Source organism: Aulostomus chinensis, chromosome 21 (assembly GCF_037954235.1).
Source record: "Aulostomus chinensis isolate RoL2024-O1b breed Wild chromosome 21, RoL_Achi_v1.0, whole genome shotgun sequence".
In the NCBI taxonomy this organism is placed as follows: domain Eukaryota; kingdom Metazoa; phylum Chordata; class Actinopteri; order Syngnathiformes; family Aulostomidae; genus Aulostomus; species Aulostomus chinensis.
The window spans coordinates 8,039,080-8,054,596 of NC_141340.1; the positions used below are offsets into that span (position 1 = coordinate 8,039,080).

Genomic DNA, 15,517 nt, shown 5'->3' on the forward strand with positions numbered 1-15,517 from the left:
ACTGTGGGTGTTAGTGATGTCATGCATGAGTCCAATCCTTTTCTCTAAGAGGAATAAAACCAACTCAACTGGCATCTGTCAAGAGCTGTACTTAGAAACCCCCTCTCCCGGTGCCATGGCATCCTCTGTTGTGGCCTTTGTTATTCCCCTCACTACTATTGTGGTGTCCTACATACTGATTCTGTTGAAACTGAGATCAGTCAAGCAACAGAAAGACAGACAAGTGAAAGACAAAGCCATTAAAATGATCATTGTAATTTTGGTAAACTTCCTGTTTGCTTTTGTACCTTACCATGTGAGCAGGGTGATCTACATCAAAAGATGTAGTCATATGACTGCAACAAGCTGTGAATCACTGGGAAGAGCCAATCGGGTCACAGCGGCACTGATGTGTGTAAGCGGCATACTGGATCCTGTCATGTATTTCTTTCTGAACCGTGCTTACAAGGACAGATGGATTCAGCTGTTCTGTAAAAAAAAAGCAAGACATTCATTGAGCACAAATGAAATGGACAAATAAATGTTTTTGCATATATACTCTCATTTGTTTGTTCATGTATTCTACCTTCAGATGATAAAATCAGTCCAACGTATCAGTAGTATCTCTAAGATGATATAATGTCAAGGTTAAAGGTTATAAATTAATTCAAAATACAGCCAATATATCCTTGTCACAAGATCAACATCGATATCATCATTTCCTGTGTGTGAGTGTGGGTCTGTGAACACTGAACCTTTTATGGAAGTAACCTACTCTTTAACCAAGACAAAAGAACAAAGAAGGCTTCACTCTAAAATTGCAACAATATTTTGTTGTATATTTACTTTTGTGTATGTGTATATATTTTTTTTAATTATGCCATAGTTTGCTACAAATACTGACAAAGTGACAGGGAACAGTTCAGATATGTGGCCAACAAAGTCTGCTTGAATTTCATGACTTTAAATAATACATTTGTTTTACATATAGCTGCACTTGAAGTCTTGACAAATGCCTGTTAGTAATTAATTACTACGCTTAATATATATTAAAAGTACGAGCACACGTCGCCTTTTATCCTTTTTTACTTTTGCGAGCACCCGTATGATGGAGTTGTTACCAAGGTAGCCAAGATGAAGCTATGAGGGGAGCGGACCGTGAGTCAACGCATGCATATTTAACTTATCTTAGCGAAATGTAGTCGGACTAAGGGGTCTTCGCAGCATTCTGTTCAAGTTGACATATGCATATGTGTTACCGTATTATGGTAGTAGGTGTTTTCCTTCAGTACGCTCAACTGAGCCGAGTGTTACACCACTGTTCGACTTGTCAGGCTAAAGTTACGCTAGCTAACAAGCGTCACTCTCCTCATTGGACTGATGAGGAGAGTTAGCTGGTCATTGCAAGAAGCTTTTGGTTAACTTTAGCCGCTGGATTGATTCTCTTTGAGTGACAGCTGTGTCAGCTCTTGATTTTGTGGACCGCAAATTCGTATTTTTAGTTATAACATCATGGATTAGCTTTTAGCCGCTTTGGATTTGTTATGCACGTCTCATAAGACGAATTATCATCAAGCTATTAGCATCTCTTGCTTGATGATAACTTCCCTGTCTGCCTGTCCTGTCTGTCGTCACACAGAGGGAGCGATGTGCATCCAAAAAGGCTGATTTTCTTTATTTTATTTCTGCCACCATGGGCACAGCATCGTCTCTGGTGAGCCCAGGGGAGGTGATTGAGGACGGATATGGAGGTGAAGGTGGGGAAGCCTGTGAGATCCCGGTGGAGGTCAAACCCAAAGCACGACTCTTACGCAGCTCATTTCGCAGAGGTCCCCGTGTCATTGGGGCCAGTTTTAAATCCACAGGTTCTGTAGATCTAGAGTACGCTGCAGAGTATGAACGACTCCGGAAAGAGTATGAAATCTTCCGTGTCAGTAAGAATAATGAGATTTCATCCATGCAAAAGAAGGAGGCCAAACTGGATGAGGAGAACAAGAGGCTGAGGGCTGAGTTACAGGTAATATATGGAGGCTAAAGACTGTTGGCTTAACACATCACAAACTGATTTTAAAGTATCATCATCCTCAATGTAATTAGGCTCTGCAGAAGACGTACCAGAAGATCCTGAGAGAGAAGGAGAGCGCGTTGGAGGCAAAGTATCAAGCTATGGAAAGAGCAGCCACATTTGAACATGACAGGGACAAAGTCAAACGGCAGTTTAAGGTAAACCACACAGATTTCAAACCAGTTCATTCGCCTCAGAGATCGAAGCACTGTAACCTTGTTGGATCACAAACATCCAGATCTTCCGGGAGACAAAAGAAAAGGAAATTCAGGATCTCCTGCGAGCCAAGAGGGACTTGGAGTCTAAACTTCAACAGTTGCAGGCTCAGGGCATCCAGGTCTATTACCCAAATGATTCTGATTCGGATGACAACCAAACTACTGTGACCGGTAAAAAACAACACAAACAAAAAAACAGCATAAATCCACACTTCCTCTCCTTGCTTTGTTGATTTTATTCCTGCATAAAATGTGCTCCTAAAAAATAAATCATTGAATCATTTATTATCAGCTGCAGGGACTCAGTGTGACTACTGGACTGGTGGTGTGCTGGGAAGTGAGCCCTCTATGGGTAGCATGATGCAACTGCAACAGACGTTCCGGGGACCTGAGTTTGCTCACAGTTTGATAGATGTCGAGGGCCCTTTTGCAAATGTTAGCAGAGGTAAGCCGACCGGACAGAGCTGTAGGAAAAGGGGGGGGACTGTGACACTGGAACCATCACTTTGAGATTGGGTTGAAGGGATTCTGTCCACTTCTTTTGCTGTACTTTGTTATAGATTTGCACTTTTACACTTTCCTCTCACTTTGTCAGACGACTGGGATGCTGCAGTGGCCAGTCTGCTCCAGGTGTCCCCTCACGTGCCTCAGGCCTTATGGAGTAACACAGTGCGCTGCTACTTCATCTCTACACAGGAGACCAAAGCAGAGCTGGATATCTTTATTAAGGTTGGAATCATTGTGTTCTTGCACTTTGGCTTGGTTCTGTTGGTGAAACATGACTTAAGTTGCACTCTTTTTGGCACCATTTTCGTGGAGTAAGTTAGAGTATTGAAAATTGAAAACAGAGTTTTTCCAATGAATATTTGCGCTCAGCCACGTTGAAGAAAATGGTTTTATTTGGATAAAATGATGACTTGATTATCAAAATAGTTGGCAACTTATATTCTTTGATCAACTAATCAACTGTTACAGCTCAAATTCCTCAGTGACACAGACTAAATCCTCTTTGTGTCTCCAGCAGCAGACATCAGTTTTGCATGTATTATCTACTCTCCCCTCAGTAAATCAGTTAATTAAGTCTGGTTAGCCAAGTGTGAATTCATTTTAATTAATCTGTTGTTTCTAGAAGTAATCAGGCTCCGTGCTTTAATTCCAGAAACACTCTCCTGTGCTGCGGCGGATATGTGAAGGTCTCGGCCATTTCTACCTGAATGTCTGCTTCCCTGAGGAGAACGCTGCCTCACACGCTGCAGTACGCAAGCTGGAGATTGAGAGAAGCTCTGTGTGTGTGCTTCTCCTCAAATCCACTGTCACCTGGTAAGTTCCTTTCTTACATTTTTAGCAACATTCGCTTTTCTCATGTACTGACGGCTGTATGTCCATTCTTCATTTTTGTTCTGTGTGTAGCTCTGTGGTTGAGGATTGTGAGGAAGCTTTTGTGAAGAATCCAGATAGCCATCCACTGGTGCTCTACCTCAGGACTGAGAAAGACCACAGTTTGACGGGGCCAACCAGGCAGCTTCTGGAACGAGTCAATGCTGCAGACAAGGCTGCCAAACTCAAGGTGCAGTAAAGTGAAGGAAACAGGCTAGACGGGATATCGGGGAGGAAGAGTTGTGATGTGCTCTTTGACAAATGGTCAGTATGTATTCAGAGTATTTTCACCGCTTATTCTCTATCCTGTCCATTTTTATAACGCATATTTCCTTGACACCGTCGGTGAATCTCCGTATTTGTCACAAATGTCCACTGGGACTCAGTGATGAACTGATAAGATTTCAAGAATCAAAGGTCAAGATCATTTTTTGCTTAACCTGTGTACAATATCTCAGTAAACCTGAGGGGATGTCTTCAAATTTGGCACAAACATCCACATTAACTGAAATGATTTTGGTGGTCAAGGTCACTGAGGAATGCCTTGAGGAATTTTTTTTAAATTTTGACCCAAACATCCAGTTGTACTCAAGTATAACCTGAAAATGTTTGATGCTTTTGACATTTTTTTCTTTTTAAAATGTTTTATAATTAGTTATTCCCCTCCCCCCCCCCCCCCCCCCCCACACACACATACACACACACACTCATTCGCTTAGACACGACTACACCACATATTTGCTGCACAGTTAATCAGTAAAGCAAAGATTGTGGCTTTAGCATCGACACATTGCCCGGTTGCTAAGTCAGTGTTCATGCTGACGTGTTTTGAACATTTACCCAGGTGTTGGATCATAGCGGTTCTGCGGAGGACGGGGCTGGCCTCATTTATGCCCACCTAGAGAAAGTCATCAAACAGGTACAAAGATTCCCTCAGCAAAATGAGCCTTCATATCACTCCACAGAGCCGTAAGTTCTTCTGCATGCAGGGATTAATGTTTAATCATCTTCCCTCTAGGAGTTGCTGGGTCTTGAAGGAGCAGATGTTGACTCTAAGGACTCTGGTATAGAAGAGGGACGTGAGGAAGACTCAGGAGATGTGCTGTGGGACCTGCATGATGAGCAGGAGCAGATTGAGTCCTACCAGCAGGCTTGTAGCAGCACCAACACACAGTTGGGCTTCCAGAAGGTAGGGCAGGTATTCTTACCTCTTCTCTCATTCTCAGCATTTGTTGGTTCACTTCAGTTTTATATCTGATGTTCGTAGTATATAGATCGCCTGAACGACATGATAGCTGCTCCCCCTCCGACCCCTCCTCTGCTGGTTTCTGGCGGACCAGGCTCAGGAAAGTCTCTCCTCTTGTCTAAATGGTGAGAACTGCACAGCATCCTTCTTCCACTCGTTCCGCAGACATTTTTTCACGCTTCTTTGTTCATCTCTACAGGATCGAGCTGCAGCAGAAACAGTCCCCCAACACCTTGTTCCTTTATCATTTTGTCGGTCGTCCTTTTTCTACAAGCTCGGAGCCTGTCCTCATCATCAAGCGCCTCACAGTCAAAGTAAGTCTCCCCTCTCTAGCATATGTTAAATATATCTTGAACTTGGATGTCACTCTTGTGTGAATTGGCTGTGATAGTTGCTGCAGCACTTTTGGTCCATCTCTGGTCTGTCCATGGAACCCAGTAAGATCCTAGAGGAGTTTCCACGCTGGCTTGAAAGACTATCGGCACGCCACCAAGGAAACATTATCATCATCATCGACTCTATTGATCAAATACAGGTACAGCCTACTCTGATTCCACACTCTGAAAACTTCAATTTAACCCTGTCCTTTCTGTAATTGTACTTCATTGTTTATAACTTTCAATTTGTATGCTTTTCCCTCCTCCCCCCAGCATGCAGATAGACACATGAAGTGGCTGATTGACCCTCTACCAGTTAACGTGAGAGTTGTGGTGTCCGTCAATGTGGAGACGTGTCCACAGGCCTGGAGGTAGAATGCCACTGGAGGATTTATCTTATACCGGTTCCAACTGTAGTGCAATAACATGCATTCGTAAAATTTAAAAATTGTATTTCAGATTGTGGCCTACACTCCACTTAGATCCGTTGAGTCCCAGAGAAGTCAGGAGTGTTGTCAATGCAGAGTGTCAGAGCATGGATCTCAAACTTGCCAAAGACCAGGTCCGTTATCATCCAGTTTTCCAGTTTTGGGAGCGTTCCTTTTTGTTTTGTTTGGACGTCACACATGAATGTTGTGTATTTGTTCCAGGAGAAGAAGCTGGAAAGGCACTGCCGCTCTGCGTCCACTTGCAATGCATTGTACGTCACACTACTGGCAAGGATGAGCACCAGGTCAGCCAGAGTAAACCTTCAATGGCAAATTCTTTCAATCCAGAACAGTTGACTCATGGGCCGACTGTTAAAATAAACATCCAGTGTGGAAGTTCCCATATGAAAATGTGTTAATAAGATTGCAAAAGCATGAGTTACATCATGTTTGTTTCTTTTTTTTTTTTTTAAAGGAAAGCAATCCAGAAAATTCTCATTTCACAGTTTTGCTTGTGGTGACTCGATGATTGAACCATGTGTTGTGTTTTCTTACCGCCCAGCAGTAGATGGTCACCAGATAAGAGTCTTGAACAGTGTCTTCAGTGTCAGGACACCATGTCGCTCTACCGCCTGGCACTCAAAATGGCGCTCGATTCCCTCAACACGGACAGAGAGCGACACATCATGAGAGAGGTGATAGTTCACGCTTTGCACTCACTCTTTCTCACGATCCATTCTTTGTCGTTTTGACTGTTTGTCTATTTCTCAGATTTTTTTGTCCTTAATGCCATTTTTGTTTCATCTCTACTTAGATTCTGTGCCTTGTATATTCCAGCCATAATGGAGTCAGTGAATCGGAGGCACTAGACCTTTTCCCAGACCTGGATTTTCCTGCTCTGTCCTCACTGCTCTACTGTCTGAACAGACTCTGTATTGTTACCGTCCACTGTGGGCTCATCAGGTTTCAACACCTGCAGGTAACTCACGGTCTGAGGATTTACAGAGCAAACATTGATTAAATGTTAAATAAATCCATTTGAGCTGGGACAAAACAAATTAAATTCATTTTATCCAAGGTGATATGGACAGTCTGACTTTATAATTCGTGTGTGTGTGTCAGGCTTGGGAAGCTGTGAGGTTGGAGTTTCAGAGTGGAGGAAGCAGCTCTGCTACCTACAGAGAGAAACTGATCCAGTATTTCAGTCAGCAACTCAGGTGCTGCCATCTTCCACAAGGAGCAACACTGTTTAAATTATTCTGTCGGTACAACTCATGTCACTTTGTTTGTGTTGTGTGCAGTCATGATCATGTGACGTGGCGTGTCGCTGACGAGCTGCCCTGGCTTCTCCAGCAGCAGGAGGACAAGACCAAACTGCAACTCAGCCTCTTGAACCTATTTGTCTCCCAAAACCTCTACAAGAGGTACATCTGCATACAGGAGCTGTTATTACTCGTAAAACATCCTTTATTGATGATTCCTTTTGTTTTCTCAGGGGTCATTTCTCTGAGCTGCTAGCGTATTGGCAGTATGTGGGTAAAGACAAAAGCTCCATGGCCACTGAGTACTTTGACTCCCTGAAACACTACGAGAAGAGCTGTGAGAGTGAAGACAGCATGACCAAACTGGCAAACTTATACGAGACTCTGGGACGTTTCCTCAAAGACTTAGGCCTCCCTAGTCAGGTACAGTGCATGTTTATTCATCTCCACAAACTATTTTTCCATGTGGTCTTGAATAGAGCGACGCAGGGAGGGTATAGTCTGGTAGGCCAAGGAGGAAGGATACCTCAGGCTGTAGGTACAGAGGTTTTTCTGGATTCCAGTGACAATGATTCAGCCGTAGCTGTTTTCCAGACTTGAGCTGGGACAAAACAAATTAAGTGAAGATATGTGTTAGATCGATGCTGCGTTCCGATCGCCCTGCAGTTCCCTGCAAAGTGGACTGCGCACGGTATACAGCCATCTTAACTGAGGTTCCAAACCGCAGGGAACACTTAAAAGGGAACTGAGCACGGTACAGGGAACAACTGAACAACTGTTGTACACTTCGCAGGAAGTTGACAAGCAAGATTCCCCATGATACATTGCGGTGTCCGTGTGGCGCGGAAAATAAAAAAACATACATACAAACATATGATTATTTTTAATTACATACCAGGTATAAATTAACAAATATTGGCTTATTACACTTTCCAGCATCACAACATAAGAACGTGCCTAACAATATTTTTTAAGAATGACCATACAAATCGTACATTTCTCAAATCACGTTTAATTAACAAGAACATTTATGACATTTAGTAGTTACATTATGTGATGTTACAGTAAGTGCATTACAATAAAAAGTAAAATGATAGGGCATGTGTATTCTGTGAAGGCAGTTTTATTTTGTAGCGCATGTAATGTTTTATTTTGGTGAAGACCAAAGGAAGTGAGGAATGCGCTGACGACGTTGCAGGGTGTTCTGAACGGAGGGACTTTGACGACGCAGGGTATTCCCTGAGCAGGGAACAGGGAGCAGGGAGTACGGTGCTGATCGGAACGCAGCTACAGAAACGCACCTGTAGCTGATCACCAAGGCTAAACACACCTGGACCAAATCTGTGCTGACTAAAGACAATTAAGGGCTGTAAAAGTAACGTCAGTATTACCCTGGTCTTGGATAAACATGTTGCCAGAATGTTTAATATACCATACACAAACACATCCAAAAAAAAAATTTTTTGAAGGCAAGACCATTATCAAGCTAGAACATCAAATCCAGAAGTGCCATCATATGTTACTAAGTCAGGGTATTTTCTTGGAGGCCGACAGAAAAGTTTTACTTCTTCCTTTTAACAAGATCTTAACAATGAACACCACTTACATGGTTGCGATAGCTTCACAATTCTTGTGTTTTTGGTGTGATTTGATGTCTATGACGATCAGCAACACAAAAACACAACACTTACATGGCTTCAAAATTCTTTAGTGTGGGATTTACTGATTTTATGCCACTGAAATAAATAGAAGAACAGGACTTATAGAGTAAAACACAACTTAGGTCAGATATTTTCACAAAAACCCAGACTTTGATACAAGGAACCAGAAGTCTAACGATGATAAATTGGTTTCAGCTTTCAAGACTCATTTCTCTTATTTTCCGCTTAGAAAGTGCGCATGTTGACAGTTGTATATGTAGTTTATACATACAGCAGTTTTCACCATCTTGTCCATTTAGGCAGTGGCTCCTTTACAAAGATCGCTTGAGATTCGTGAGACAGCCCTGGACCCGGATCATCCGAGTGTAGCTCGTTCTCTGCACCAGCTGGCTGGGGTTTATGTTCAGTGGAAGAAATATGGCAACGCTGAGCAGCTGTACAAGCAGGCACTGGAGATCAGTGAGAACGCCTACGGTGCCGAGCATGCCAGCGTGGCACGAGAGCTGGAGTCACTCGCTGTGCTCTACCAGAAACAAAACAAGTAACTCCGCCTCATTTACTGATAGTTTGGCAGTTGTTTATGTAATAGAATGATTGTTTCAGGCAGTGAATGTGTTTACAAAGCTTCACCCCACCTGCGCTTATGATCTTATCACTACAGAAACACTCAGGATGGTGTTTAAAATACATCTTTTAATGGCTTGCACCTGCCACTTTTACTGTCAGGTATGAACAAGCAGAGAAACTCAGGAAGAGATCAGTGAAGATCCGTCAGAAAACAGCTCGCCAGAAAGGTCATATGGTGAGCACATTGCTGACATATCCTAACACTGAGACGCATTCTCAGTCAGCTGTATTCCACATGCATGTTGTTTATTACTCCCTCCAGTATGGCTTCACTCTGTTGAGGCGTAGAGCCCTGCAGCTGGAAGAACTCACTCTGGGGACAGACTCTGCAGATTGTGCCAAGACACTTAATGAACTGGGAGTCCTGTACTACCTCCAAAACAACCTGGAGTAAGGCTCACGTTAAGGCTGGCATGCACGGATAATTGGTTCCCAGAGATTTTTCTGCACGCTTGTTTTTCTAGATACCTTACCCAACCACGCTCTCTTTCTTCCCACCAGTGCAGCCAAAGTGTTCTTGACTCGCTCTCTGGAGATGCGTCAGCGTGTCCTTGGTTCAGATCACCCGGACTGCGCTCAGTCCCTCAACAACCTGGCTGCGTTGCACACAGAGAGGAGGGAATATGAGACTGCTGAGGACATGTATGAGAGGGCGCTGGATATCCGTAAGAGGGCTCTCTCTCCGGACCACCCCTCACTGGCGTACACTCTCAAACACCTGGCCATGCTCTACAAACGCAGGGTGTGTCTTCTTGTCCATCAGTTCATGTATTGTTGGCCTCTGATTTCCTGCGATATTTAAATGTGCGTGTTTTACAGGGGAAACTGGAGAAGGCTGCACCACTGTATGAACTATCTCTGGAAATTAGAGAAAAAAGTTTTGGGCCCAAACATCCCAGTGTGGCCACGGCACTGGTCAACCTGGCTGTTATCTACTGCCAACTGGTAAGAATTTCAACACAGACTATTAAGTGTTTGTACACGTTTGTTCAAATAATGAGCATGTGTGGTTGTATGTACGAAGCAAAACTAAGATTGAATGAATTTGTCCTCGACAGAAGAAGCACAATGAAGCCCTGCCTCTCTATGAGCGAGCGCTGAAGGTGTATGAGGATAGTTTAGGACGCTCGCATCCTCGTGTTGGAGAGACGCTAAAGAACCTGGCTGTGCTCAGGTGCCTTTCAAGCTAACATTTTGACAATCCAACATGCGGTTGTTATTTTTTTCACATGGACTAATCCTCATATTTCTTTTTCATATTTTTTGTTCTGAAGCTATGAAGAGGGGGACTTTGAAAAAGCAGCAGAGCTTTACAAGCGCGCGATGGAGATCAAGGAAGCAGAGCCGTCTTTGGTATGTGGGAACGCTCCATCTCGCCACTCCTCCAGCGGGGACACGTTCAGTCTAAGGGGACCCGCCCCCCTCCCCAATGCCCCGAGGTGACTCCGTACACCCACTTAATTCTGGATGGAGGCATTTACAATCGTGACAAATCTGAATCAGTCAAGACAATAATCCTGAGCAGTTGCAGACTGTTGAATGTGTCGGCAGAGTTTTGAGTTCGGTAAACAACACAAAGTCAACCAAGCAGCAGAATAAACAGGAGAATACGACCAAGTCTGTTGAAGGAAAGCAGAAATTCTGCAAAAAACATCTCAACCAAAATGGCTTCCATATTCGCTGAAGTGAACCACATCTGTCCTCCACCATATCTACATTCACACTGACAGGAAATTTTGTTTGGAGACTGCTCCATTAGTCTGTGAAACATGCGTATTTGCCAAAAGTATTTATTAATAGTATTAAAATAACCATTAGTGTAAAGAACTTTGATGCTGTGTACTTTTCAGGGGCCAGAACTCAGGTTTACACGATTCTTAATTAAGACTCAATAATCACAGGTTGCTTTGCTGGTCCTGACTGTTCTGGTGAACTATGGAGGTTGTTGTGCTACAAGTTTCATTCCCCATTTAATGAAATTATTGAAAATGACTGTAGTTTGAGCTTCAAGGGTTCATCCACAGAATTGTTAGTTATGATGCCATTAGCACTTTTACAAAAACTAGCATTATTCATTTGCATTAATTTTTTCTATCATTCATAAAACAATTTAAAAACTGAGATTAATATTTAGCAGTACAATCAGGTTTAAATTGACATATCATGCATCTAGAATGGAGTATTTCTGAGAGCCGCTACCTCAAAAAAATCCAAACAAAAATGTATGTTTACATGCCATGATAGTATTTTTTGTAGTATTTTTACATCACATACTTACCTGTCTTAGTAGTGTATTCCGAAAAGGGAAAAACGCAGAGAATACAGAACTTGAGATGACAGTAAAAAAACAACAACAACAATAACAACAAATTACGAATATGTCTGAGAAATATCATTTCTGGTACTTTTTTTCCTCACTGTTTATGGAAAAATAAATGTTTATTATGTGTTTGATTGTGAAAGGGAACCTTAATAGGGTTTGGTGCATCAGAGTTACAATCAAGCCACACAAAAGTGAGAGCCAACGTGCCAACATCTGTTACTGCATTGCCAAATATAGCGTGTACTGTGTATTTTAAGTACATTTATTTTGATATATCATGTATTTATAATGTATTATAATGTAATTAAAACTTGTTTAGAGCAACGGCAACAAAAAAAAATCACATCCGATATATCATGAAGATTTTATACCTTCTAATAAATACTTTATTGAGACAATATCAACATTTTTTTTAGATGATTTCTGTTGCAGTAGATAGTTTCCAGGAAAGCTGAGTGAATTACAAAGCACATACATGGAAAGTTGGGATGTGACCCTTTAGTCCGGATGCTACAAACCTTCCCTGCAAATTACACATGAAGAACCGTCATCACTACCCCTTTTCGTGCATTTACCTCCTTGCAACTGTGTTAATTCTGGGCTGTTATTTATTTCTTAATTAACATTTATTAGCTTTGAAATTTGGCCCCCCTGTGTCTGGTCTACAACTTTCTCATCTGTGCCATCAGTTCCTCCAGACTCTGTTCAGTCTCGTCCACCGTCTCCCCGCCGGCTTTGTTCTGGTTCAGAACAAAAGAAAAACATATTAAATATTCCGTTTAAAATAAAAAAAAGTCTCATCCTGAACAAAAACACTTCATGCTATGATTTCAATATGATATTTAGCAGAGATTGTGACATTATTGGCTGATATCAATAAAGATGTTCAGTAAAAATACCCAATATTTATTTAGTCAATATCCAGCAGTTGTTTGCCAGTACTGATGGATTTCTGTCATTGTTTGTGTATCTTTATTTTCTCAAAACATCATGAAAAATAATTTTACAAGATTTTAGCTGATTGGCTGACATGTAGGTGGGTGCATCCCTAATACAATGGTAAGACCTTTTGATCAGCATGCTATTGAAAAAGAAAGCTGATTCCTCCCCCCCCCCCCCAGCTGACCTCAGCTGGAATGGTGTAGGCCACAGTGATGCCTTCTGGTAGGTCAGGCACAGGTGCTGATTCAGCCTGTAACTCCATGTCAGTCACCTCTGATACTAGTTCTATACCTGCGTAGCACAATGACCGTTAACACACATGAAATACACGACTGGTTGGACTGTCTTATAAAGTCTCCGCTCACCCCATTCATTGTCCGCGTGTACGACTTCCTCCTCTTCCTGAGCAACTTCCTGTTTGGGATGTTCTACTTCTTTCTTCTGAAAGTCAAATGGATATTTAATTTTTACCAAGTGCAACAGCTAAAAGTAGAGCCAGTTTTGGTCCTGCAAAATTAGAGCAGGCAGGCAGGCAGGCGCGCACACACACACACACACACACACACACACACACACACACACCTTATACTCCTCCTGCTGTCTCCTGCAGTAGCGGTCATTACACTGAGGGTTGGGTTTCATGGCCATGGTGGGGAAGAAGTCCTGCATGGCGTTATAGCCTAGATAATAACTGACGGTCCCGAACTTTAACAAATACCTGGCAGACAAATGTTAGCATTACATATTTGACATGTTGCGTGTCTCATTGACAGTGATTTACTTTACCTACTTGAGAACGTTTTGCACCAGGAGGCCTGCGACAACACCCATAGTTGTAGGTAAGCTGGCAGCACAAACGCCCTCCCTCTTTAGGGTCTTCTCATCGATGTTAGCTGCCACCACCAGAGGAGGAGCACACTAGTGACGGACGATTGAGAGACTGTGAGCATCAGTGTGAAGGGACCTACAGTGGAGGTGAAAGGTGTGAGCACGTACAGCGAAGCAGGCCGTCTCTCCGGGGATGATGAGCTGAATGTGTCCTGACACGGCGTTTTCACTGACACCAGACTCCATCCAGATCTGGCCCAGTTCGTTACAAGCCTTAGTGGAAAAATCACCATTGTGACAAAGCACTGCGTTTATTTAAGAAATGTAATTAAAGCTCCCGTTTTATTACAGTACACTTACTGTATTGATGGCCATTCTAGCCTCAAAGTTGTCCACGCAGCTCAGGACCAAATCTACCGGCTTCCCATCTTCCAGCCCTCCGTGACTGAGAACACAGATTCATTCAAGAAAGCCTGTTCTAGTGAGGAGAAAAGAGAACAAGGGTGGGAACACCAACCTGATACGCTCCATAAAGTGCGCGAAATTCTCCATTGTGGTGATATTGTAGTTGTGAGTCTCAAACGACACATCCGGATTGATGTTCCTGTTGGGTAAATGGAGGAACGTGTCAGGGACTACAAAACTAACGAGTGGATTTTAGAGGGGAAAGCAGTTTACTACCTGAGCGTGTGTTCTGCTGCTTCCACTTTACTGAGACCCGCCTGGTGAGGCTGGAAGAACAGTCGGTTCATATTGGCCAGTTCTACTTTGTCGTAGTCAAAGAGGAGCAGCTGTGAGGGTGTGGAGATCAGCGTGTGGGCGGGCAGACCGTCTACTGAACAGTGTGATGTGCGAGTTCATGCGGAAGAGGAAATGAGGAATCTGTATTACCTTACCGATGCCACATCTAGTGAGCATTTCAGCTGTCACGCTGCCCACTCCCCCGACACCCACCACCGCCACTGTGAACGTCCGGATATTCTGTCAACACACTTCAGATTAGGATTGCTTTTTTTTAATCATTAAAGAACATTTAAAAAACAGACCTACTTAAGCTCAATAAATACCATCTAAAATAATCACACTGACCGATGAACAAGAAGGCAAATCTGCAGGCAACCTAATTTTGAAGTGTTCGTTTATTGGGAACAAAAGAGACTGTTGGGTGCGAGTGTTTGCGGCACTAACATTATCTAAGTGTGGAAATTGGTTTGGTACAAACTTGGTTTTGATTACCTTCAGATTTTTTTTTTAGCTGATTAATTTTTCTATCGAAAATGAAAAAGAGTACTGTTTAATTTTTCACATTATTTGTTATTGCTAAAAATGTATGTTCTCAAATTTATATACATAGATAACCAAGAAAAAACTGAACAGGCGCAAATATTAATACAATATCAGCAATATTAATATTGTTGAACAAGTGGAATTCTGTGAAAATTATAATTTTCTTCAGCTATTCGCCTGTTATTATTAGGCTTTACACCAGTTTCATCCAAACTAAAATTGATAACTGTATTAAAATAAACTGACAGGTGTGACGTGTTTGGGTGTTTACACGTTTAAACTGTCAGATTATTTGTTGGAATATGTGAAAATGAAATGAATTTACGGGCTAACAAAGAGTCTTCAAACCTCATAATTATCCACGATGCCCATCCTTTTCAAAGCCATCAGGCGACTGTAATGAAAACACAGCTGAGGTTAGCGTGAGGAACCAGCACAGGCGATGAATGAGTCACCCGTCGTCCATGACGTTTCTCCACAACGAGACACCCCAATGTAACATGGATGTAAAAGCTCACCTGTATGGGTTGGAATCCACAACCTCGGCGCTCATTTGGTCAATTTTGGGTCGGTGAATCCCCTGCCCGTGAGCATCCTCCGCGGCGCACTGCTTCTGCTTACATTTGATCAACTCATTCTCCAACTCTCTCACGCGGAGCTTCAGTTCCTCCACCGACGCCATTACTGGAAGAAAAAAAATCCCACCCGATATAAACGGAAAATATAATGAAACTTAACAAGATCGCCCGCAAATATTCAAAATGAGACAGCTAGATGAGCTGGAAAAGTACACGTCCTCACAACTCGAATCAGCTGTGAGGATGTGTGTTCCCGTAAACAACGTCCGTGGTGAAAACGAGTTTTCAGCTTGTTCCTTTTGGGTTATTCTCACATGTT

General features: G+C 42.6%; 2 protein-coding genes across 4 annotated transcripts; one reads left to right on the top strand and one right to left on the bottom strand.

Annotated features, from left to right (window-relative positions):
* Positions 1 to 1,074: 1,074 nt before the first annotated feature.
* On the top strand, positions 1,075 to 12,457 carry nphp3 (nephronophthisis 3). 3 transcript variants are annotated; one of them, XM_086192080.1, is made up of 28 exons: positions 1,075 to 1,137; positions 1,619 to 1,996; positions 2,077 to 2,202; positions 2,283 to 2,433; positions 2,555 to 2,707; positions 2,858 to 2,991; positions 3,422 to 3,582; positions 3,673 to 3,829; positions 4,484 to 4,558; positions 4,658 to 4,828; positions 4,907 to 5,010; positions 5,085 to 5,199; positions 5,277 to 5,420; positions 5,536 to 5,633; positions 5,722 to 5,824; positions 5,913 to 5,995; positions 6,253 to 6,385; positions 6,505 to 6,669; positions 6,813 to 6,907; positions 6,992 to 7,114; positions 7,186 to 7,375; positions 8,913 to 9,154; positions 9,340 to 9,415; positions 9,503 to 9,630; positions 9,742 to 9,982; positions 10,060 to 10,185; positions 10,299 to 10,414; positions 10,515 to 12,457. In XM_086192080.1, exons 2-28 carry the CDS (start codon positions 1,673 to 1,675, stop codon positions 10,681 to 10,683), a joined length of 3,903 nt encoding a protein of 1,300 aa, XP_086048206.1. In that variant the 5' UTR covers positions 1,075 to 1,137; positions 1,619 to 1,672; the 3' UTR covers positions 10,684 to 12,457. The 3 variants fall into 3 exon arrangements, with proteins under 3 accessions (XP_086048206.1, XP_086048208.1, XP_086048207.1); XM_086192082.1 differs by having other exon boundaries at positions 6,256 to 6,385; XM_086192081.1 differs by lacking the exon at positions 1,075 to 1,137 and having other exon boundaries at positions 1,178 to 1,996.
* On the bottom strand, positions 11,664 to 15,517 carry uba5 (ubiquitin-like modifier activating enzyme 5). Its single transcript, XM_086192090.1, has 12 exons — positions 15,139 to 15,517; positions 14,969 to 15,014; positions 14,225 to 14,314; positions 14,015 to 14,124; positions 13,851 to 13,937; positions 13,694 to 13,778; positions 13,502 to 13,606; positions 13,296 to 13,423; positions 13,088 to 13,223; positions 12,871 to 12,946; positions 12,690 to 12,796; positions 11,664 to 12,303 (listed from the first exon to the last, which is right to left on the bottom strand). Exons 1-12 carry the CDS (start codon positions 15,300 to 15,302, stop codon positions 12,226 to 12,228), a joined length of 1,212 nt encoding a protein of 403 aa, XP_086048216.1. The 5' UTR covers positions 15,303 to 15,517; the 3' UTR covers positions 11,664 to 12,225.